We start from the raw sequence: 26019 nt of genomic DNA on the forward strand, positions 1-26019 counted from the left end.
AATGAGGTCCTTGAGGTAGTGTATTTTGTAACATTTCAATACAAATACCTTATTTAAAAAAAAAAACAAGTGAAACGATTGCACACCGTTATGAATCTAAAGATAAAATCCGCAACTCATGTTTTGACGACATTCTAATATCAGAATAAGATTAGACCAAGCGTGTGGTTGGTGATGTCATCAAAAAGTCATTTGACATCGTTCAAGGGGCTAGAGTGTTCATATGTTTGAAAATCAACAGCTTAATCTCATCTCTTTCTCAAAGCTGTTTTTAGTGTCTAAACTCAAGCGTACTGCCTTTAAAACCAGAAGTTAACCTACATTTTCTTTGCTTCTAGTTAACGAGCCACGACATCTGGGAAATTTTCATATATTCATTTTTTTGTTTATTTTTTTATAATTAAAATTACTTTAAAAAAAGATTAAGAAAAAGTGAGATATTTTCTTACAGTTTCAATAAAGGAAAGATCTTATTCAGATAAGCTGATAATTTGAGGATCAAATTAGAATATTTTAAAGTTGAAGGACCAATATAAAATCAAGGTCTTAGTTTGGAGACAGCCGTCTTCAAGTAAGAAAGTTCAATTAGGAAAAAGATGACAAAATCAGGAATCAGCATTTTCTGTCTACTTCGTGTAGTAAGTAAATATATAGCATAGTCTTACTAAAATTCACCTTTCCCTCAATTTTATAAAACCTCAATAACTATCTGACAAAGAAATCTTCAAAATGAGTGAATTAGGCAGGCTCTCCTTGGATACAAAGAATTCTTTTGTTCCCATTCACTTCTATGTTTTCCTGTGTGACAAACTTAATTAGAGCCAAAGAATTCCAGCTCAACTTAAAAAGGATAAAAGAATTTCCTACCTTAACTTCTTCAAGAAGTGTCTCGAGCTGAGCTGTTATCTCGGAGAAGGAAGGCCGCTCGTCAGGAGCCGCTTCCCAACATCTCTGCATCAAGTCCAAGAGTTTTGGATGTGCATTCTCTGGAAGATCTGGACGCAGTCCCTGAAATCAAATGAAACAACACAAAAACATTAGTAAATTTTTTGCCAAGGCTAACCACCCCCTTTTGCTCGGTGGCTTTGTAGACTCCCCGAGGAAAATAACAAGCTTTTGCACGAACAATAATCCAAGTTCATGCCTATTTCCATTTTATATGCAATGTAGGCATCTGTCTATCTATTGGCAGAATTATCCGACACTTGAAATGATGTACGAGGAATTGATGTTTTATCATTTCCAGGTCATATGCTTTAAAGTTAAGAACTTCCATATTTTGGAACACTAACAAATTTAATGTTCTCAAATTACACCCCATGGCTCTTATAAATTATAATTGATCCGTTTCTAAGTGTGCCCAGTCTTATAAACCAGACCTGTCTCACTCCCAAGGCAGCTTGCAATGGAGTCATGGTATCATATGGAACCTGCGTCAACAAGGCAAATAATTTTCGAAACTGTTAACTTCTTAACACTTTAACATACAATTGTTCTTCAACTTTCTTCAATTTCGGGAAATACCTTGGCAGTCACTAGCTCCCAGAGTACAATGGCAAAACTGAACACATCTGCTTTCTGATCATATGGCTGGTGGTTTATAACCTTGTAGGAGTAATAAAGAACGATGAAAAGAAAAATAAGAAGTTGAACACGGCTACAGTTAATGTACACAGCAAGTAATGACCGAATCATTAACCCTGCACCTACTACATTTTAGGCAGAAAACATGAGGAAGGAACAATGTATCCAAATATTAGAGAGTTTATAAACAAACAGATGTTATGGGTAATTTCCAGTAATGACCAAGGAAGTTCCCATCAGACTCAAAATATAAACCAAAGTTTGAAACAATTAAAGGTGGCTACCACAGTACTTCAATCTATTGGACAGGAAAAATAAGAAATAAACATAAGAGATTCACACCTCAGGTGCCATCCATCTATATGTCCCTGTCTCAGCTGTCATTACTCCTCCTTGGTTCTGGAACCGAGCAACACCAAAATCTGCAACCTTAACAACCTTTAGAGAAAACACAACTCGTCAGCGGCCAATACATATTACAGCCAGCTATCTTAGCTGTCTACCCGATTAACTTGTAGAAACTTCATTGCTAGGAGTACTTTAATATATATAGCATCACAGATAGATCAAGTAACAAGAAGCACTGTAAGGACTTCGGCTAATTCAGTGATAAAATAATTAAAAGAAACTATATATTGCTTGCTTGATTCAGTACAACCTCCATATTAGGTCTGATAGTCTACCTAGTGACCCCTCTTGTAGAAACTTCATTACCAATATTTATTGCTTAACTCATGACAACTTCCATATAAGGTCTAGTAGACTACCGAACGACTCCTCTTGTTTGCAAAAACTTACAACTCTAGAAGCTGGAGGTTAGCTTGAGACGAGAAGACAGTAGATAACTAGAACCAAAATGAAACAAACCTCAGAAGGACAGAGTATTAAAATAATGAAGTATTTTTAACAAATCAATAGGCACTTGAACTAATTCCTAATGGAGGAAACTACCACGCAAAAGATTTCAAATCCATCAATAGTAAGGGCTAAAAGTAATTCAAGACACAACCCTAATCTGCACTTTAACCAGAAAAAGGCATGGAATTTTGGCAGCATTCTATTCACTAGCCATAGTAAGCAAACTGATTAAATTAGTTTACTATCCTTCATGCATGTTCCACCCTATTTAACAACTTATCCAGGGGAAAATCCCCTCTTACGCATTTCAAGGTTCTGGTTTATAACTTAATCTTCAGTCATGTTGCCCAACACCTAGAACAATTTAATTGTTAGAAATCAGATAAGCTAATCACTTAAGCACGCTTACATCAATATTAAAGGAAAATATCTTACATTGTCTGTATCCATCAGCAAATTTGCTGTCTTCAGGTCTCGATGAATTATGTGCTTTTGATGCAAATATTCCATGCCTTTGCAGACATCAACTGCAAACTTCAGCAGCTGAGTGAGCTTCAACACATTATAATTCTTGTGCAAATAGTCATACAGGCTTCCTCCAGACATATATTCTGCAAATGATAATGTGAACTGTGAAATGAGAATTTTTTAAAATATATATATTTGAAATTAAACAGATAGAAAAGTTGAAACAGCAAGTGAATGGAGGGTGCTCCAGAGAAGGGGATTGGAAGCCCCCAGTTGGTATCAACTACATAAATTCATTTAGTTGCAATCCCGATTTAAGGCCATGCTCTGAAAGATCTTTAGACAACCCCAGAATGGAAAAAAAACTACTTTAATCAAAGATACTTTTAAATTTAAGACGGAACATACCTGTTACTATGCACAAATGTGGAGATTTTGTACATGCACCAATGAAACGAACAACATTTTTATGCTGGACCTCTCTACACTCAAGAACCCAAAAAAAATGATCAATGTCCATATAATTGTGTCCCTACAGAAATACAAATACAGAAACACCAACCATATCTTACATCAGAAATTAGCCAGTTGATTATTGGTAAGACAAAAATTTAATTTCATTAGCTTGATGCACAAGTTTATCCTCAATAAAATTAAAATCTAATATAGGATTGATGTAAAGAGAAAGCCCTCTGTTCTTTAGTGCACAAGAGAGAGATGAATATATAGGATTGTATTTTACTGAAGTAATTCTCAAAAGGGTAAAATATATTGTTATACATTTGTCATTAAGTGAATGCTAGAAAAATTTACATTTTTCTTTAAAGGAAGCTAACAAATTTACAACATATCGAACAAATACATTAGTCCATGGTAGCTTCTAGAAAAAGACGAAGCTATTTCAACGACTTGATAACAGAGTTTCAACAACTTGTTTCAACGCCAATAGCTTATTAAGATAAAGGGCGTGTCATACATAATAGTCAAATTCTGTGGTTGAGTGAACCTACAGTTGCACTGACTCCATAACATGAAAACATAAGTGTTCACAAATTCAACTATTCTTTCCTTTCATTATCCTTTTCTTTTGAATAGTTGAGTGGCTGTTGGAGACGAGGGGTTATTGAACAAAATACAAAGGGAGTAAACAGCAGAAAATTAATGATTGTTGCAAAGACAATGAGAGCCATTACAAAACTCTAAAGTAACAGGTAAAAGCTTCTCACCTTAGAACTGTCACTTCTTGCATAAACTCATCTTCCATGGCATCATTCAAACGCTCAGACCTAAGAATTTTGACAGCAACATCTTGCCCAAGGTAGATACCATGATACCTTCAGATGAAGGATCAGAAGAAATTTGATCAACCAAAGGAAATTACAGAATAGAAAAGATCCCAAAGTAAGTTCATAAGGGTACAACTTACAGGTCTCCACAAGATCCAGAAGTAATTCTTTCTCCTATCTTCAGAAGCCTTCTATCTATCTCCCAATTTCCAGATTTTTCTTGTGCTGTTAATGCATCACCTATAGCTGAATGAGAATGCAAAGATCCAGACAGCGACCCCTACATTTCCAAATAATCATTAGGTGAATTACCTTTTTGACATTCATTTATAATTTACTTGAATAAGTGGTCATGCAAATAAAATGAGCAGGCAGCATATGTTATGAGAGATCCATCAGAATCCAACAAGAGGAAAATAGTTACAGATGAAGAAAAAAATGCAACAAATTCAAAGTATTTTAGGGGTTAAAGACAGAGTTATAATCTGCTCAATCAATTATGAGAATAGAAATTAACATGCAAATTATTTATCAAATGCCATAAATAGAATTCATAGGGACAAGGTTTACCTTGCTTCTGGAAACCGCTTCTTCCATAGCTTTATATAAACCATCTGTATCCTGGCCACAACATTGCAAAGTCAGCAACAATCGAACTCAGCAGAGATCCCTGTCATAAAAGAAATACAATCACAATGCTCCTTAATACATTACAAGGCTACTCTCTGGGGATAAACTGTATGTTGATTAATTTAGCTGCTTGATAAATTTTAATATAAAAGAAACATCAATCTTGTGGGTTTTGGATTTATGGTCAAATGTACAAGTCATATTACACACACATACACAAGGAACAGTTCAAGGCAGGAAGAAATAGAACATTTAAAGAAACAGTGCCCGTGAGAATAAGAGGACACAAGGATGTAATAACAACAAACACATCTAATGAAGTAATGTTTACCTTAACAGGCCATCCATCCACCACAAACACATCCAAAGAGTAGCCATCAGTTGTTGAGAACACATGTGCTTCACGGATATTAAGCCCTATATCTGAAAGCAATGCAGAAAGCTAGAAAGCAACAACAGATGGTCAGTATTTTAGATACTACTAGATTAACGAGATTAATGATGATGCTGGAAAGCCCCGTAAGCTTCTTAAAAATATATTCCAGAAGTAATTGTAGCACAAGTTTCAACATTGTTCACCAAAGATAAATTCTTGCTCCACTGTTTTGAAAAAGATTTTAAACAACATACATTTTGATCAACATAATAAAGTTATGACAAGTAAAACTACACCTATCAGCCAACAGAAAGAAGATTAAGCAGGACATTATCATTGCAAGCCACAGAAAAGAAACTGTAAATTTTCCTTTGATATATTGAACCCACAGAAAAGAAACTAGTTAACGATCATGCATCATAAGATGATTTTTAAATCTCAAGGAAAGCAACAAATCAATTTCAAGATAAGCTCATAATTTTTTTCCATGGGTGGTCTTGCATCAACTGAAACTCAGTTCGAAGAAAAGTTGAATGCGCAGATAGAGATTATACCAGATGTACAGTTTAATGCACATATTATGGAATATCAATAGAAACATCAGTCATTCAAGAAGTATAACAGTAGAAATTATAACCAGGGCTGTGAAGATGACAAAGAATGCATTAAATGTGCACCTTGCAACTTTTTCCTTTTAACATGTAGCACACAGTTTCCTCATGTTACCAAAGGCGATTATCATCTTAAGTATTAATAAGAAAATGCCTTTTGAATATGATGATATTTTTATGAATTAGTTGAAAATATTTTATGCTCTAACCCTCTGACAATAGCAACCACAGGATGTTCTGTGCTAAGAGAATTCTGAAGGTGTTTCTTTAAAAATCAACATGAGAATAAAATGTAAATTTACTCTTAGAGAAAACAAATCCTTGGCTCAAAAAGAAGAGAATACATTGTTATCAAATATACCTGACTAAGCAACTTTGGCCTGTCAGTGGTAGAAAATATCACTTCATGAATTGGAATATGTACAATCTCTTGCCTGCATTACATTTACCAAAAGCCAACTAATTACCCACACAAAAGTATGGCAATCCAAGACTGATATAACAAAGCTGCATTTAAGTCTAATTCTAATATGTGTGCATTCTGAATGGGTATAAACGTAAGCTAAACTTGTGTACATATATACCTACATTGCTATAGAAAATTTATGATTCAATTGTCAATGCAGAGAGGGGAAGAGAAAGAGATTGAGACGATGATCATCCATAGAAAAATAAAAATGTTCCCAAATGAATCTCTCCAGACTAATTATTTATATTTAAGCGATATTATAACCATCTAGATAGTTAGAAAGCAACTACAATAATACCCTTAAGACAAAAGCTTCAGTACAGTAAAGACCTGCAGCCAGTTTTGCCATACCAATGAAAACAATCTACCCTCTCATTGTACAATGAATAAAATAAATAACCTTAAAAAGAAGAAATAAGAATGAGAATACAAGTATTATTATGGTATTGGTATCACCGACATACACTCAAGAGAAACATGAACAATGAGGGAAACCAAAAATCATACAGATCTGAGATAAACATATTACTCCATGTGAGAGGAAGAGAAAACAAATAGTTTCAACAATGTTGCAGGCAGAAAACTGAATGATACAAGCACCAAGAATTAGCCTATTTAGTACCTAATGTTGATAATGCTCCGATTTAGCCATTTCATTTCAGTTTGAAGTGGTCCTCTAAGAGGACCATCCAAATGAACACAAAAGCACAAGCACAAACATTCCACGCCCTACCCACCCACAAAAATAAAATACAGAGGTCATCATTCCTAAAAGTAGGAAAATCTACTCATGCATGGTCAAGTTAACAAACAGGAAAACAAAATGCGGAAATTTCAAAGAAAGGGAAAGCAGTATAACAACTCTTCAACAAAGTACCTTTTTGAAAATTTCTCAGGGGAATATCCATCCTCTGCACACTTGGAATTCTTTCTGACATCCAAATTTAAGTCCTCAAGCTTAGAGCAAGGTTCAAAATCAACTGGATGTTCCCTGCTTCTATTTACAGATGGTGATTGAGCATTAATAAATAAAATTATTACCAAAAGATACAATTCAAAATGATATTAAAATGTTATTAATGAAAAAATGGATAGGATCAAATACAGAAAAGGGGAAGGGGAAGAGAATTGAGAACATATATATATAAATACCTTTTATGCAACGGTACAACCTTTTCACCATCTGAATCATCTAAAGGCCTTTGGGCAGACGAGGAATTTATACATTGCTGATCATCATTTGCATCTCCTCTGGTGGAAAGGTTCTACATGGCATAAGATGGAGAAAATAAGCAGAATCAGGAAAAGAAGGCAATAAAATCATGCATCACATGAAGAAAATATCAAGAAAATCTAGAAATAATACCGTAATGGGAGCAGGTCTATAAACTGTTCAATAACATACAATTCTTCTACAGTTATTATTATTTTGAAACAGTTATTTGACTATAGCGCTGTGTTCTACTTTATTCATCTACTTTTACTTTTCAAAACCTACAAAACCACGTATACGACAAGCTTCTTTCTTTAGCATTGTCAGCAACTTACTTTCCATGAAATAAATCAGTCAGCAAAAGGACGATATATGCTATAATTACATCGGCACTAGTGTCACTATATATACTTACAGTTTACAAATGATATAATAAAGTCAATTGAATCTTTCACAAAAGTGTTTCAATAAAATTCCACAAATATCAGAGAGGTCTAGTTTTGGGCTCCCATACGCTTCTCCAAGTAAGAATTGGTTTTTTCCCAAGTTCAGACTCAATGAGAAAAGACCCCTGGCAAATACTTGGCTTGGATGGTCAAGTACCTTTGTCAGATTTTTAAAATTTTAATATTCATAATTTTTTCCTCAAAATATAGTTGTTCCAAACTTGGTTCTCGAAATGTGCCTCTTTTTTCAAGGATAGAACTCACCACCCACTTTTTATTTCAATATAGTTGATGATATGGTCATGCTACAATTAAAAATGTTATTTTCTGAGCAAAAATTCTTCAACCCAATTTTCCTTTGTAAATGGATAAACATGTTTCACCAAAACGATATTGGAAAAATGCACCAATAATCTTCTCTTTAAAATGCATTAGCTTTCCACTTAATGCAAATTAACAATACTAGCTCAACTAAAACTGATTTTTGACTTCATAAATTTGCTACCGACTGTTTAAAGCTCCCTCATATATATGAGTCAATTAAATAACCAAAAATTATACTGAAAGGCACTGTTTTCTTTTTTTTCTTTTTCATTCACTAAAAGGCATCGTTCTGAGCACCGATGTCCCTCTACACATCATTCCTATGTTCCTAAAACAGTACCACAAACCGAGCATCTATGCCCAATTATTCAACGATCGACACTTTGGTTTCTACCACACTTTTTAATGATTATGGACCTGTAACGAATTAGCGCAAATTATATATATTTCTTGTCGCATCTACTTTTTAGAATGAAAAAATAAAATAAAACTCACTACATGAATCTTAGTTTGTACCGCTTTGCTTGAATTAGAACAGAAACACCAAAAAAATCCAATTTTCAGCCACTTCACATTAACTTGACCTCAAGCAGCTGTACACAAGAACTAGTTTTGAAATAAAAGACGATAGTTCTATTTTGACCTGTTTTGATAAGCATGCCTTGACATAGCAAAAAAAAAAAGGAACAAAACCTGGATTGATATTAAAAAAGGAAAGAAGTAGTACCTCCAAGAAGCGGATGTGATAAACCGGCCTATTCTCCGGATCCTTCGCAGCTGCAAGTAGCTTCTGATGTAACAAAACATCTTCCACTCTCTCCATATTAACATCAAGTCCATAACTAAATCCCCAAAAGAAAAAGAACAAACAATTTCATCAGCTTCAATCTATCCTACTTAAAAATTCCTCTCTTCATAAAAATACGTACAAAACATATTGAATGGATAAACTATTCTTATAAGAAGTAAAATTTTACCTGACGGGCAAGCGATTAAAGTGAGAATCCAATCGGTCGCGAAAGTCGGGGTTAGAAATAGTTTCTTCATGGCCGGCCTCAAGCAAGCGATTGAAAACGTCGTTTCTGACATCGTAGTTGTTAAAGCTACCGAAGCTTCTCGGCGGCGATGAACTCTCTCCGACTCCCTCAGTTAAATCCATCGACAATGGAATCTACTTCTTCTTCGTCCTGTTCTCTTCGTCTTGCTTCTTTCTATTTTAGCATCGCATGAGGGGGAAATTGTTGTGTATTTTGGTTGATCAAAGTGAAGAGGATCTTTGACTAATAATGGAATCTGAGGGGACAAAAATGGAGGGAGAATATGGTGGTTTTGAGAGGCATTGGAGGACAAATTTGGAAATTTGGTTAAGTTTAGGAGAGGGAAAAAACATGGGAAGCGAATGTTGAGGAAAGAGGGAGGGGAGAAAGGAAAAGAGTATCGAAGTGGATAGGGATTAACCAATTCCCTGGATTAAAATATTTTTTGAAGTTACGTAAATACCCTTAAATAAGAAAGAGAATTTACGGCGACAGATTCAACGAAATGACGGAAACGCCTATTTTGTTTGACAATGAAAATATATGAAAGAGAAAATGCGGTGATATTATTATGGCATGAACTCACGCTGCGCGCGTTTTGGGTTTAGCTGATGGGTAGATGCTATCTAGGGTGACGTGAACGATAGAAATCATAGCATTGACAAGCAACTACACATTCTGGTAGGATTCTTTATTCTATGTTTCCATCACGCGCTATAAATTGAAATTAGACACCTGGCATTTTAGAAATGGGTGGGATCTATTTGCAGTAACGCCTAGGATGAGAATGGGTCCCGGTGGGAGTGGGACAGTTCTTCCCAAAATTTGAATCTTAATTTATAATTTAATCTTTAAATTACGTCTTTCATTTTAATATTTGAATTATCATTTGCTTCGTAATTTATTTTAAATTTATTTTTTAATAAGCACATGACGCTACATGTTTTTATTGAAATTCGATAAACTATAAGTCTCATAATTATTTTAAGAATAATTTATTAATGTCTATCATATGATGTAATTATATACATTTTGAATATATATATATATATATAAATTTATTATTACATAATTTCTTAAACTTAAAGAGTTATCTGTTTATCATTAAGACAGTGATTCTAGTGAATCTAATTTTCCGAAAGAATAATAAATAATAATTTTATCATTATTTTGTGTTCCTAATCTTTTTCAGCAACTATGAGTTATGCTTTAAATAATATTCTTATCACACTTCGGCAGCTAATAGCATGCATTTAGCATATATATTTATATATAACATAATAAAAAGTAAGATTAAGATTCTAGATATTGGATGGAATTTCCACAAATTATAAACGGAATATATTGAAAGCAACATTAAATCCTTTTCCCTTCTTTAATTTATTCGTTTTCAGCAATGAAACTAAATGAAAAATTCATTGCTTTCCCATGGAAGAGCATTAGTGCCCGTACATTTTCTAGGCTGGAGAATAAATTGGAAGACCGATACCCAACTGGTGTGTTTAATTTCACCAGATACAATAATAAGCCACCAATTCCATGTGGATAAGTTGTGGTGCGGTAGGAATTTTCATTATTGGGGTTAATGAAGACAGTTGTGGATATGGGCAATTCTGTTGAATTTAATAAACGTGTCTTACAATTGACTCTAGTCTCTTGGAAAGGACACTCTTAAAGCTTTCCTGGACTTCATACTTGTTATATCAGCCCATAATTGTATGCCGAAACCTCATTTGTACATGGCCCAATAGATCCAATGCACTAATTAATGAAAAGTTAAAACAACATGGTTACTGTTCCATGACTCGGATTAGCCGAAAAGGCAGTTCAAAGACATTCAGATCCCACTTGGTTAACCCAAAGGTTATAGCCATGGCTAGCCACCCTCCAACCAACACCCTAACTTCAGACCTCACCGTTGGTGCTTTCCCTAACACGGCTCCCAACCATCCGAACACCAGCAAAGCCAAGCTCAATGCACCTACCACTGCGCCTAGTCTCACCTTATACTCCTTTATGAACGCTGAGGCCAGCAACGGAACCATCGCCCCCACCGGAAACGAAAGTGCCGAAGCTGCCGATGCTTGTAAAGGGTTCGGTAATGACTCCTTTTCTCCTCCTTTTCTTTTTTCCTGATATCCTTCATCTCACGTTTCTCTACTTTCATCTCTTTGCTTGCCTCTTCTCATCTGGGCCAACTCAATATCCAACTGCCAATACACCGAGACAAACTCGTCGATGGCCATGCTGCAAGCCCTCGCAACTAGACCCTGTTAATATCATGGCTTTAATCTTAATTCTCAGAGAGCAACATTTCCTTTTACTAATAAAACACTCGATGAATTCATACACATAAGATAGTTAAATTACTACAAAAACATTTATCATATGGATGTCCAAGGAGACCCAGCGAGTTGAATTTTTAACAAAAAAATGGAAACCTTTCTGCTCAGTTACTCGCTTCTGCAATCAGACTCCTCTTTGCTGCCAAGTTCTAGATGCGAATATTGCTTCAGAAAAACAGAAAAGGTTATAACAATTCTAAAGTAAATGATCTATCTCTAAAACAACTTAGAACTTCAAAAATAATGCAATGACACAGCATTAGTATTTGTTATATTTACAACCGTAAATAAATATAATATGATTGAAAATCGTGCGTTCACCATCGTAATTTAAATCCAGCATATAAGGTTTCATGTCCCAGAAGAAATTGTTATTCAAGGAATGCGGTAACACAGGGACACAAATTCATGACTAAAGCGTGACTTTTGAACCAGATAAAAACGAAGTACTAAAGCGTTTCAAATTTCTTCTTCTACTTTTTATCTTATATAAATTCAGGAGTTAATTTAATCAACTTTAATAAGTTCAGGAGTCATTTTGTGTTTTAAGCCTTTTCTAAAATCATAAACGATTCAATATTTTCTATAATCATAATATAACAGTGATGATATTATTTAAAAATACGGTAATTTAAGTTTTTTTTTTAATTAATTTGGTGAGTATAAGGTAATATTTATTCAAAGATAACTCTCAACTATTTAAAATTAAATACTCGTACCCTTGGCATTTATGATACTCGAATTCGAGACCTCAAAAAATAACAACAATTCTTTTATCACTGAAGTCACTTGATTCATACGTACAATAATTTACATATTATCTATTACGTTTTAAAACAATTACAATTACAATAAAAATCAACTAATATAATACCCAAATATAATTATAATTACAGTTATTCCGCTGATTTAACTAGAACCACAAAGAATCATTATATTACAAAAACAAAAATACTTATTAGTTTGGATAGGATCTAAAATTTATTTAGATTGAGAAATCACACATAATATTTATGTATGACGAAACTTAAATTTAAGACTTCAAAATTCTCATGAGAATAATTTTCATTATAATCATTAAAGTTATCCTCATGCTTCAAATGTATTGTGTTTTTTAAAATTTTATCAAATTATATCATTTAACTTTTAAGTTAACAAATTAAGTCATCGATACTAATTATTTTAGTGAAAAAATTCAATGTTAACAATCTCACCTTACAATTTTTTACTGTAATTGTGATCGTTGATTTTTGGAATTTTTTCCTTCATAATTTAACTAATAAAGGCATACTTATTAAAAAAATCATTAATAATTGTACAAGATCGATTTCACTAATGAATTTGTGTATTTTTTGAAATTCGATTTGATTGTCTTGATCGAATTTGAAGTGTTACGTAGATAAAAATAATAATGTGTATATAAATTAGTCAATCTCGTGTTTGATTATTAATAATAATGTTTGATTATTTTATTAAAAAATATAAAACGTATGAAATGTTAAAAGAAAAAAATACTATTGGAATAATGTTAAAAGACAAAAACCTTCGACAAGGTTGTTGTATAGTTGACTGCATGGCTAGTAGTGCTGTAACTGATGCTATGGATGTTCATTTGCTGCATTGTCCTCTAGACATAGTTAAAGAAGCTCTACGTAATGATAATAGCTCTTCAAGTTGATGGTTGTTGACTGTGCATTTTAGTGTGCTTGAACTTCTTGTAAGCTTCTATTGTTTCTTGATTGTTCTCTTATTATATATCATGTCTACTCTTTTCCTCCTACTAGGATTAGGGAATTTTTAATGAGGCTCGTGATCATAATCCTTTTTTATATTTTTACATAGTTTTATTTATAATAAATTTTAAATAATAATTAATCAAAATTTAAAAAAATAATCCAAAAAAATAAATAAAAGATATCTTTTATGAGACAGAGAAAATATTAATCATAAATAATTATTTTAAAGAATGATTAGAATTTTTATGTTTATGAAGCGGATGAAAGAAAACATTTTTGTCTAACATTATAATGTGTATTTTTTTAAAAAACATGGTTTTTGTTTTAATTTAACTTGATGTCTAGAATAGAGACGTAAATTCTAAATCACATGATAAATCATTGTCATCTGCTTCATTTTTGCTTCAGCACCGTATTAATCATATATGACACTTTTTTTTCTTCATCGAGGTAAGGAACTAAACAAGGATTATTCTATTGTGGAGACTCCTCCTGTTATTTGAAGGCAACCATCTCTGATATTTGGATCAGTTCATGGAAACTCGGTGTGAACTCCCACGCATTCTAACTAACAATATAACAGGTATAAATATTAAATTGAGATATCCATTTTAGGACAACTTTCAGCAGCTTTCCCTCTAATCCGTAAAATATCCTGTAACAACCCGAATATTTACAAAATAATATTATTTGAAATTGGAGGTAAATTGTGAAAATGAGTGAAATTAAGTGACTAAATTAAAATTTATGGAAACTTGTATGCCATTTTTGAAGTAAAGGAAATTCAGGGACCAAGCCCTGAATTTCCCTTAAAACTGTCGGTAGGCTTGATGATTTAAGCGTGATTTCTGATTTACAATCAGAAATCACAAATGCTATTTCTTTAATTTTCTTCCTCTCACACCTCCACTTTCAAGTCCGGTCCAAACGCCGTCCGAATTCCGATCGTTGTTTTGAAACCACCGTTGTGTTCATCATCGAGCGAGGAACAAACCCTTCAATTTAATTGAAGCGAAACGCGGCCAAACGTCGGGAATTTTCAGTCAAAGTAGCGACGGTTTTGTTAGCTCTATCGCCGAGGAAATCTTAAATTCACCGCTGATCGTTGCTCCGTTTACGACACCTCCCGCACCATCGTGTTCCTTGTGCCGTTCCGAGTTCACCGGTGCCAACCTTGTCCGCCGTAGACGGCGGCGCGTGAGGAGGTGGTGCAGTCAAAGATTCGGCCGATTTGAAATCGAGCTCTCCGCCGTTCAAAAATTTGAACCGATCGTTGTAAGTATCTCGAAATCGCTCAAAATAATTTTTAGAAATTTTTCCGGGATTTTTAGGGCCCCGGAGGACGCCTCACGCGCCACACGCGCCGCCGCAGGACGAGTGGCTGCTGGAAACCGATTTAACATGTTTTCAACCGGTTCTGACCGGTTTGACCGGTTTCAACCGGTTCGAACCGGTTTGACAGGTCTGAACCGGTTTGACCGGTCTGACCCGACCCGACCGTTGACCGTTGACCGTTGACTTTCTTTTGACCAAAACTTAAAATGGCTTTGACCGAGCATTAAACGACCGTTAATCTTTTCCGAGTATACCTATCCTGATAGTTTTCGACGTGACGAGTCCGTTTCCGTGGTCCGTTTTGTCAAATTGGAATCTGAAGGTCTCCAAATCTACGGTCAAAGTGGTTGACTTTGACTTTGACCAAGAATTTGAATTTTCGAAAAGTCATACTTTATGTTTTTCGACGCCTTGATTCCGATTCTGCAATCTGTTTGGCCAAATTCAGACTCGAAATACCTCAAATTGATAGTCAAACCCGAAAAATGCTTATATACTTAAGAAGTTTAGCTTTGAACAATTAAATAGGATTTGGGACTGATAAATATTATTGTTTGAAGGTACAAGAGACTCTCCGGATCGTTCGACAGCTCGACCCAGCTCTTCTAGATCAGTTAAACCACGTGTGCCAGTATTCACCCGTTCGAAAACTGTAGCAGAGCGTAGTGAAACCAGCAATCAGTAGATTTGTTATTTGAATCTATTGTCGAGGTGTGTTCCCTACTTATTACTGAACTGTTTTATTGGTTTTAATATGTGGTACACCGAATTCATTGGTTATTGTTTTATTGATGCACCAATTTAATGTGATAATTTATGGAATATGGCTGCTATCTAATTTTTGTTTTGAAATGGTATATGATTACCATGTTTTTGGATTTATGGAATTTATGTCACGGTGCAATTGAATTTTGGAATTGAATTACGATGGAATAGCTCTGATCAAGCTAACTGGGCCTAATGTAACTCTTGAGGGCCCCAAGATGTTTCATTAGGTCGGCTTTCCTTTGCTGTGTGCTTAGGGTAAGCTATATGGACTTATTGACTTGGGCTTAAGGATACAAGCTTCAGAGCCTATCCTTAAGTCGGCTTTCTTTTTGCTATGTGCATAAAGTAAGCTATATGGAAAATAATTTTGGGAACTACTGATGGTGTACCGGAAAAGGGTTTAAACTATGATTTTCAAAAAGTTAAACTCTTTTACGAATTTGTGAGATTACTGGACTATGATTTGTACCTATTGTGATTTTATGGAAATGTTGGGACACACTGAGCCTAGCTCACCTTTTGAAAATGTTTTCCCCTTTCAGATACTGTTGGTTAGATACCTTGGTTCGAGCACTTGGAGGATCAACATATCTCTTGAAGTAAATCAGATTGTAATGTTTTTATCTGGCAAGTTGACTTTATTTTGGTGACATGGACCTTATTTTAAAATATCGGATTTTATAATGATAACTCTTTTGCTAATACTGCTCGGTTTATTGTGATATTGAATTTGAAGACATGATTTAAATTAAATTATTATTTATTGGTACTATATTTACGAGTTGGATTTTGATAGTATAATTTGTTTATAATTTCATGTTATTTATAATGTGATTTTATATTGATGGAATAACGGTTTCAAAAAATATCTTTAATAATCATAATGTGATCCACTAGACTTAGTCGAAACGCATAGGCCGGGTCTAGGGGGTTACATTTATTGGTATCAGAGCTTTTGGTTTTTAACCCTCGGACTGTGTATGAGTCCATATTGAAAATATGGTTTTGAAATATTTTACAAAACGAGTTACTAAGGCCATGTCACAAAGTTATTAAGATTTTAATTATGTTTGAGACTCCAAGTGCTTATCTAACCCTAAGTTTATCTTCTGTAGTAAACTTGAGATCCATCAAAATGAGTGCTAGACGTGGTCGTCGAACTAGCCGTGGACGAGGTCGAGTGGCTAGATTCGCAGATCCGATCGATGAGATACGGGTAGATCCCCCACCTCCGATAGGTGATCATGCTCCTACGACCCCAACGGATCTGCCTCCTGTCGCTGGTATTGGCATGACTACACCGATAATAGGAGCGACCGATATTGAGTCAGAGTCTACCGGAGTTGCTTTGGATGAGAATTTTGGTAGACAATTTCTGCAGTTAATACAGGGAGCAGTCAGAGCTACTGGTGTTGTATCTGAGGTTTCTATTTCGCAGACTTTGATTGCCAATGGAGTTAGAACTTTTGGGGGACAAATAGGTGGAGCTCCTACTGAAGCTGAGGATTGGCTCCAGGATACAGAGAGACACATGGATCAGTTGGGTTTGGACTCAACTAAGAGATATCAGGGTGCTGTGGCGATGTTAGATGGCAATGCCTACACTTGGTGGGAGTCAGTGACCAGTAGTGTTCCTACCGATCGTTTGACCTGGAATTTCTTTAAGGATCGCTTTCGGAGCCGTTTTCTGGGAGAGCGCAACTTAGCTCAGAGACTACAACAGTTTCAAGACCTGGTTCAGGGAGACATGACTGTTTCTGAATATGAGATCGAGTTCCTGAAGTTGCTGAAGTATGGATTCAGTATGGTACCTACGGAGAGAGATCGATGTCGTAAATTTGCCCTTGGACTCAGATACGAGCTGCGTAGGCAAGTTGTAACCCATCAGGATGAGATATTTGATGTGCTGGTGGGCAGAGCCAAAGATGCGGAAGAGGTGGAGGTTTTAGCTTCTAGTAGAGAGCGTGTTGATCAAGATCGATCTAAGAAATTTTCAGGCCCGATGGAGTCATCAGCACAGTCCGGAAAGAGGACTCGTACTTCAGCCCCTCAGAGAAGCAATACACGTTTCAGGCCTGCAGCATCCTCACCTTTAGCTGTCAGTCGAGGCGGTTCCTCGTCGTATTATAATGGGCCCCTTTGTGAGTATTGTGGTCAACAGCACTCAGGAGAGTGTCGTAAGAAGATGGGTCTTTGCTATCAGTGTGGATCTAGTGGTCATTATCGGAGGGATTGTCCTAAGTTAGTTTCGTTTGAGCAGACCACTACCCAAACTCCTGTGCGTTCGCAGACTATAGTACAGACCCCAATTAGAGATCGTAGTCAAGGAAAGACTCGAGGATCAGCGTTCAGGACAGACAGTAGAGCCCGAACTCAGCAAAATAGAGTGCCAACAGCTTCTGAGGCTAGACATCCAGCTTTAGTTTATGCAACTAGACGTCGTGATGACAGAGATGAGCCTGAGGTTATTGCAGGTACATTTACTATTTATTCTACCCCATACTTTGCATTATTGGACAATGGCTCCACTCACTCCTATGTATCGAGCTCAGTATCTCGAAACCTTCAGATTCCGATCGAGAACACTGAAAATACTGTTACAGTTACAAGTCCAGTAGGACAAGCGATATTAGTGAATAAAGTATTTCGGCGTTGTCCTCTCGAGGTTCAGGGAGAAATTTTTCTCGCTGATCTTATGAAACTTCCTTTAGGGGAGTTTGATCTAATTCTTGGAATGGATTGGTTGAATAAACACAAGGTAAAGCTGGATTGCGAATACAAGCGGGCTACTCTGAAGACTTCAGATGGTCGGACTGTTGTGTTAATTGGTGAACGGCGTGGTTATCTCTCCAATATAGTTTCAGCGATGAAAATTGATCATATGATCCGGAAGGGATATGAGACCTTCATTGCTTGTATTTTGAACACCAAAGGTGCATTGTCCACGATCGAGGAGATTCATACAGTTAGCGAGTTTCCTGATGTTTTTCCGGAGGAGTTGCCTAGGTTACCTCCTGATAGAGAGGTAGAGTTCGAGATTGAGACTTATCCGTGATCTTCACCTATTTCTATGACACCTTATCGTATGGCTCCAAAGGAACTTAAGGAGTTGAAAGTACAATTGCAAGAATTATTCGATCGAGGATTTATCCGACATAGTACTTCACCATGGGGAGCTCCAGTTTTATTCGTGAAAAAGAAGGATGGGTCGCTAAGATTATGTATTGACTATCGGAAATTGAACAAGATGACGGTCAAGAATAAATACCCATTACCCAGGATTGATGACTTATTTGATCAATTGCGAGGAGCTACTGTATTCTCTAAGATTGATCTTCGTTCGGGGTATTATCAATTGAAAGTTAAAGGATCTGATGTTGCAAAAAACGGCCATTCGCACTAGATATGGTCATTATGAATTTTTAGTGATGCCTTTTGGTTTGACGAACGCTCCTGCAGCTTTTATGGATTTGATAAATCGGGTGTTCTGACCATATTTGGATCAATTTGTGGTGGTCTTCATTGACGATATTCTGATCTATTCTCGTACTGAGGCAGAGCATGACGAGCATTTGAAGATCGTTCTGCGGACTTTGAGAAAGCATCGTCTATATGCCAAACTAAGCAAATGTGAGTTTTGGCTTCAAGAAGTGTCATTTATGGGGCATATTATTTCTGCGCGAGGTGTTCAGGTGGATCCCAGCAAGATAGAGGCTATTATGAATTGGAAATGACCTAAGAACGTATCTGAAATTCGCAGTTTCTTGGGCTTGGCTGGTTATTATCGACGTTTTGTTGAGGGCTTCTCGATCATTGCTTCTCCTTTGACAAAGTTGTTAAGGAAGAATGTGTTGTTTGACTGGGGCGAGGCACAACAGGAGAGCTTTGAGAAATTAAAGGCGGTTTTGACTCAAGCACCGGTGTTGATTCAACCAGAGTCCGGGAAGGATTTTACAGTGTATAGTGATGCTTGACATTCAGGACTTGGTTGTGTTTTAATGCAGGAAAGTAAGGTGGTGGCTTATGCATCCCGTCAGCTGCGGCCGCATGAGAGTAACTATCCTACTCACGATTTAGAGTTGGCAGCAGTAATTTTTGCCTTGAAGATTTGGAGACACTATCTTTATGGAGAGAAGTGTTACATTTTCACAGATCATAAGAGCTTAAAGTATCTTCTGACCCAGAAGGAACTTAATTTGAGACAGCGTCGCTGGTTAGAGCTTCTAAAGGATTATGATTGCGTGATTGATTACCACCCTGGTAAAGCTAACATTGTAGCAGATGCTTTGAGTCGAAAGACGGTATCAGAGTTGAGGTCTTTAATGGCCAAGATGAATTTATATGACGATGGCACTTTGTTAGCAGAATTGCAAGTTAAGCCGACCTTGGTTGATGAGATCAAAGCTAAGCAGCCCCTTGATAGCTCATTGCTTTCCATCTTTGAGCAAGTAGAGCAAGGGACAAACTCAGATTACGCAATTGATCAGGATGAAGTTTTATTCTTTAAAGGTAGATATTGTGTGCCTGATGATGCTGAGTTGAGGCAGACTATCCTTACTGAGGCTCATAGTAGTCCATATGCTATGCACCCCGGAGGAGATAAGATGTACCGAAATTTGAGAGAGAGGTATTATTGGATTGGTATGAAGAAAGACATATCTGACTTTGTGGCTAGGTGTTTGACTTGTCAGCAAGTTAAGGCAGAACATCAACATCCATCAGGTTTGTTACAGCCTATCAAGATTCCTGAATGGAAATGGGAGCGTATTACTATGGATTTTGTTACTGGCTTGCCTATGACTCCTTCGAAAAAAGATTCAGTTTGGGTGATTGTTGACAGACTTACAAAGTCATCTCACTTCATTCCTGTGCGAGTAAATTATACTTTGGATAAGCTGGCAAGATTGTATATTTCAGAGATTGTCAGATTGCATGGTGTTCCATTGTCTATTATTTCTGATCGAGATCCGAGATTTACTTCGAGATTTTGGAAGGCGTTACATACGGCTTTGGGAACAAGATTGGATTATATTACATCCTTTCATCCACAAACTGATGATCAATCTGAGAGAGTAATTCAGATTCTGGAGGATATGTTGCGGGGTTGCGTAATCGATTTTCATGGTAGTTGGGAGAACTTTTTGCCGTTGGCTGAATTTGCTTACAATAACAGTTATCAGACCAGCATTCGTATGGCACCCTATGAAGCGCTCTATGGGCGTAAATGTCGCACTCCGATCTGTTGGACTGAGTTGCGTGATAGGAAAACGTTGGGACCTGAGTTAGTGCGAGAGACGGAGGACACAGTCAGATTAATCCGTGACCGTCTGAAAGAGGCATTTGATAGGCAGAAATCTTATGCAGATCAAAGAAGGAAAGACATACAGTTTGAAGTGGGAGATCGGGTCTTTTTGAAAGTTTCACCCTGGAAGAAAGTATTGAGATTCGGGCGTAAGGGTAAATTGAGTCCAAGATTTATTGGACCATTTCGTACCTTGAAGAGGGTAGGACATGTTGCATATCAGCTTGATTTGCCTTCTGAGCTAAGTCGTATTCATGATGTCTTTCATGTATCAATGTTGAGGAGATACCGTCCAGATCCAGGTCACATTATTCAGGTTGAAGAAGTAGAGCTGAGACCTAATTTGTCATATGAAGAGGAGCCCATTCAGATCTTAGAGAGAGATGAACGAGTTCTTCGGAATAGACGAATTCCAATGGTCAAAGTTCAGTGGAGTAATCGAGGCCTCTCAGAAGCTACTTGGGAGACATTGGAGTCAATGGAGGCTCAGTTTCCTCAACTATTCTCGTAAGGTAAATTTCGAGGACGAAATTTCTTGTAGAGGGGGAGAATTGTAACAACCCGAATATTTACAAAATAATATTAATTGAAATTAGAGGTAAATTGTGAAAATGAGTGAAATTAAGTGACTAAATTAAAATTTATGGAAACTTGTATGCCATTTTTGAAGTAAAGGAAATTCAGGGACCAAGCCCTGAATTTCCCCTAAAACTGTCGGTAGGCTTGATGATTTAAGCGTTATTTCTGATTTACAATCATAAATCACAAATGCTATTTCTTTAATTTTCTTCCTCTCACACCTCCACTTTCAAGTCCGATCCAAACGCCGTCCGAATTCCGATCGTTGTTTTGAAACCACCGTTGTGTTCATCATCGAGCGAGGAACAAACCCTTCAATTTAATTGAAGCGAAACGCGGCTAAACGTCGAGAATTTCCAGTCAAAGTAGCGACGGTTTTGTTAGCTCTATCGCCGAGGAAATCTTAAATTCACCGCTGATCGTTGCTCCGTTTACGACACCTCCCGCACCATCGTGTTCCTTGTGCCGTTCCGAGTTCACCGGTGTCAACCTTGTCCGCCGTAAACGGCGGCGCGTGAGGAAGTGGTGCAGTCAAAGATTCGGCCGATTTGAAATTGAGCTCTCCGCTGTTCAAAAATTTGAACCGATCGTTGTAAGTATCTCGAAATCGCTCAAAATAATTTTTAGAAATTTTTTCGGGATTTTTAGGGCCCCGGAGGACGCCTCACGCGCCACACGCGCCGCCGCAGGGCGAGTGGCTGCTGGAAACCGGTTTAACATGTTTTCAACCGGTTCTGACCGGTTTGATCGGTTTCAACCGGTTTGAACCGGTTTGACCGGTCTGACTCGACCCGACCCGACTGTTGACCGTTGACCGTTGACTTTCTTTGACCAAAACTTAAAATGGCTTTGATCGAGCATTAAACGACCGTTAATCTTTTCCGAGTATACCTATCCTGATAGTTTTCGACGTGCCGAGTCCGTTTCCGTGGTCCGTTTTGTCAAATTCGAATCCGAAGGTCTCCAAATCTACGGTCAAAGTGGTTGACTTTGACTTTGACCAAGAATTTGAATTTTCGGAAAGTCATACTTTATGTTTTTCGACGCCTTGATTCCGATTCCGCAATCTGTTTGGCCAAATTCAGACTCGAAATACCTCAAATTGATAGTCAAACCCGAAAAATGCTTATATACTTAAGAAGTTTAGCTTTGAACAATTAAATAGGATTTGGGACTGATAAATATTATTGTTTGAAGGTACAAGAGACTCTCCAGATCGTTCGACAGCTCGACCCAGCTCTTCTAGATCAGTTAAACCACGTGTGCCAGTATTCACCCGTTCGAAAACTGTAGCAGAGCGTGGTGAAACCAGCAATCAGTAGATTTGTTATTTGAATCTATTGTCGAGGTGTGTTCCCTACTTATTACTGAACTGTTTTATTGGTTTTAATATGTGGTACACCGAATTCATTGGTTATTGTTTTATTGATGCACCAATTTAATGTGATAATTTATGGAATATGGCTGCTATCTAATTTTTGTTTTGAAATGGTATATGATTACCATGTTTTTGGATTTATGGAATTTATGTCACGGTGCAATTGAATTTTGGAATTGAATTACGATGGAATAGCTCTGATCAAGCTAACTGGGCCTAATGTGACTCTTGAGGGCCCCAAGATGTTTCATTAGGTCGGCTTTCCTTTGCTGTGTGCTTAGGGTAAGCTATATGGACTTATTGACTTGGGCTTAAGGATACAAGCTTCAGAGCCTATCCTTAAGTCGGCTTTCTTTTTGCTATGTACATAAAGTAAGCTATATGGAAAATAATTTTGGGAACTACTGATGGTGTACCGGAAAAGGGTTTAAACTATGATTTTCAAAAAGTTAAACTCTTTTACGAATTTGTGAGATTACTGGACTATGATTTGTACCTATTGTGATTTTATGGAAATGTTGGGACACACTGAGCCTAGCTCACCTTTTGAAAATGTTTTCCCCTTTCAGATACTGTTGGTTAGATACCTTGGTTCGAGCACTTGGAGGATCAACATATCTCTTGAAGTAAATCAGATTGTAATGTTTTTATCTGGCAAGTTGACTTTATTTTGGTGACATGGACCTTATTTTAAAATATCGGATTTTATAATGATAACTCTTTTGCTAATACTGCTCGGTTTATTGTGATATTGAATTTGAAGACATGATTTAAATTAAATTATTATTTATTGGTACTATATTTACGAGTTGGATTTTGATAGTATAATTTGTTTATAATTTCATGTTATTTATAATGTGATTTTATATTGATGGAATAACGGTTTCGAAAAATGTCTTTAATAATCATAATGTGATCCACTAGACTTAGTCGAAACGCATAGGCCGGGTCTAGGGGGTTACATATCCATATTCATTTTTCCCTTTTGAATAGATGATATAACAATTTTCTTTGGATTTATCAGACTCTGTTCGAACAAGAGAAGTACGTCGTGCTAATGTGCCTTGGATGATCCACATCTCAGAGTCAGGCACTAATGACATTCGACTAGCCTATCCCCAATTATATTACATTTTCTAGGGATATGTTTCATCTTGACTATCCAATCCTTTGTAAGCAGTTTATCGATGTGTTGTAACAACGTTAGATGCCTTCATTTGATCCTGTTTCCATTAGGTTCACCGCTTCTTTGCTATGCGTCTCTAACACTGCCATCTTCACTCCAATCTCCCACATCTTTTGGGGGCCCTCATAAACTCACCACAGCTCAATTTCGAGAATAGAACATATACCAAACATGTCCTCCATTCTCCTATAAAAAATTAGTTGACCCTTATTCCCATATGTAATGAGGTAAGTGGGAGGTAGGATAGTAGGCTGCCCCCAATGCCAAGTTGAGAACAACTCAATTTCGAGAATAGAACATATACCAAACCTATCCTCCATTCTCCTATGTGGTTTCTTATAACTCCCGCACATGTGGTCTCTCCCGTAGAGTTATTACGGGCACCGTCCGCATTTATCCTGAACCAATCCGCTGTTGGAGGCTGCCATGCAATGACATATTTTAATCTCTATTGCATTATGATAGCACCTTATTAATCATTTTTAAATGTGTTGATATTAGTATATTAGACGTTCGTATTTGGGTGGGTGAACAGAATAAGTTAGTATGATTCTCTCTAACATGTTTACCTATTTAATATATGATTCTCTCTAACATGTTTACCTATTTAATAATAAGGTAATCCAATGCCCCCAGTTCCACACTACCCAACCCTCCAATTTGCTTACCCAACAATAATATTTAAAATACATCTTTTTATATATCAAATATATTTACTATCAATCACTTTTTTTTTAAAAATATAGTTGATTTATTTATCTTGTATTCAACCACTAATGAAAGAATCATAATATAACACGTAAAATCCATATATATATATATATATATATATATATTGACGAGTCTTAAATTTAATTTTAATTTTACGTAAAAATGAGAAAAATGATGAATTTAGAGAAAGGAAATAATATATTTTTAATGGATTTAGATTTCGTAACCTAAAAAAATATGTAAAAATAAAGATAAACAATTTAATTAATCGGCTGAATATTTATAGTCAAATTTAATTTGAAGTTAAAAAGTTTGTTTATGCTAGGAAAGAATTTTCGAAGGTGGTAGGGATGAATACGCGTAACGCAAGGCTAAAGGCGGAGGCTAACTGCCAAATGGCGGGCGGTCCATGCAATTGTTCCAATTTTTAATTATCAAACGTCAATAGCTACTGGGTCTCTCACCGCCATTTCCTTAACAAAGTATTTTTATAATGTCTAGAATCTGTGAGTTGTCAATTGTCTCCTGAAATATGAACTACTTTCATTATTTCTTTGTTCTTTACTCGATAAACAAAATTATAAGTCAAATTTAAAAAATTGATCAAAAAGTTTAATGTAAAAAATATATTTTTCCTTAACAATTTTTCTTTCATTTTTTCTTTTCTTTTTAATGTGTTGTTTATGCGTTAGAATCATTGTAGTAATCATTTTCCCAAAAAAAGTAATAGATATTTCTTTCTATATTTATTATATTTTTTCTTTTAAGAGTTAAATTTAACGTAGTTGACGTTTATTTAAATATTTTTTATATACTCTTAATTTAGATCATCAGATTAGTTATATCATATTAATAGGTAACAATAAATCAAGGGGAGGACAGGTGAAGGTAATCATTTTCCTAAAAAATTTAAATTATTTTAATGTATTTTCTATCGATAGTTTATTTTTCATCTCTCTAACATAAAATCTTAGGCCTATAGGTATTCACAATCACCAAGTATCACCAAGTATAAATCACGGTTGAATTGTAATAAATTCATATTGCAAATGTATACATTTTTATATTAATATTGAGATTTATTCTTCACCAATTATCGTGATTTTGTATATATCGTTTTTTTAACTGTTTGATTTATTTTCACCATTTTTTGTATGATGGTATCTTATTATTTATTTAGACATTGGTTTATGCACTTCAATAATTTTTAAAAAATATTAAATGACATAATTAATTTATTTTATTTTTTATAATCTCGTCTTATAAATCTATTGTTATATTTTTATTTAATAAAATTAATTATTATTATTATTAATTAAAAATATTAATATTGATATTTCAAAAATCAAATCTTATCATCATATGAATTATATCATG

The 26019-nt window shown here is 35.8% G+C and overlaps 1 protein-coding gene across 2 annotated transcripts; it reads right to left on the reverse strand.

Annotated features, from left to right (window-relative positions):
- Positions 1–596: 596 nt before the first annotated feature.
- On the reverse strand, positions 597–9697 carry LOC120180421 (serine/threonine-protein kinase STY8-like). 2 transcript variants are annotated; one of them, XM_039185746.1, is made up of 16 exons: positions 9243–9697; positions 8993–9107; positions 7435–7547; positions 7160–7279; positions 6175–6247; positions 5158–5268; positions 4767–4817; positions 4337–4476; positions 4137–4244; positions 3319–3392; positions 2878–2969; positions 1927–2022; positions 1525–1605; positions 1380–1430; positions 868–1008; positions 597–798 (listed from the first exon to the last, which is right to left on the reverse strand). In XM_039185746.1, the coding sequence occupies exons 1-16, from the start codon at positions 9422–9424 to the stop codon at positions 739–741; spliced, it is 1608 nt and encodes a 535-aa protein (XP_039041677.1). In that variant the 5' UTR covers positions 9425–9697; the 3' UTR covers positions 597–738. The 2 variants fall into 2 exon arrangements, with proteins under 2 accessions (XP_039041677.1, XP_039041676.1); XM_039185745.1 differs by having other exon boundaries at positions 2878–3053.
- Between the last annotated feature and the right edge of the window lie 16322 nt (positions 9698–26019).

The sequence above is a fragment of the Hibiscus syriacus genome, unplaced genomic scaffold (genome assembly GCF_006381635.1).
Source record: "Hibiscus syriacus cultivar Baekdansim isolate YM2019G1 unplaced genomic scaffold, ASM638163v2 tig00112496_pilon, whole genome shotgun sequence".
Lineage (NCBI taxonomy): Eukaryota > Viridiplantae > Streptophyta > Magnoliopsida > Malvales > Malvaceae > Hibiscus > Hibiscus syriacus.

Excerpts from the sequence above, each read along its gene's own strand:
- LOC120180421 (XM_039185745.1), bottom strand. The coding sequence starts at position 9,424 with ATGGATTTAACTGAGGGAGTCGGAGAGAGTTCATCGCCGCCGAGAAGC. Across the intron at positions 3,393-4,136 it reads CAAGAAGTGACAGTTCTAAG|AGAGGTCCAGCATAAAAATG; the intron begins GTGAGAAGCTTT and ends TCTTGAGTGTAG. Across the intron at positions 2,023-2,877 it reads TGCTGATGGATACAGACAAT|GTTGTTAAGGTTGCAGATTT; the intron begins GTAAGATATTTT and ends TTTTCTCTAAAG.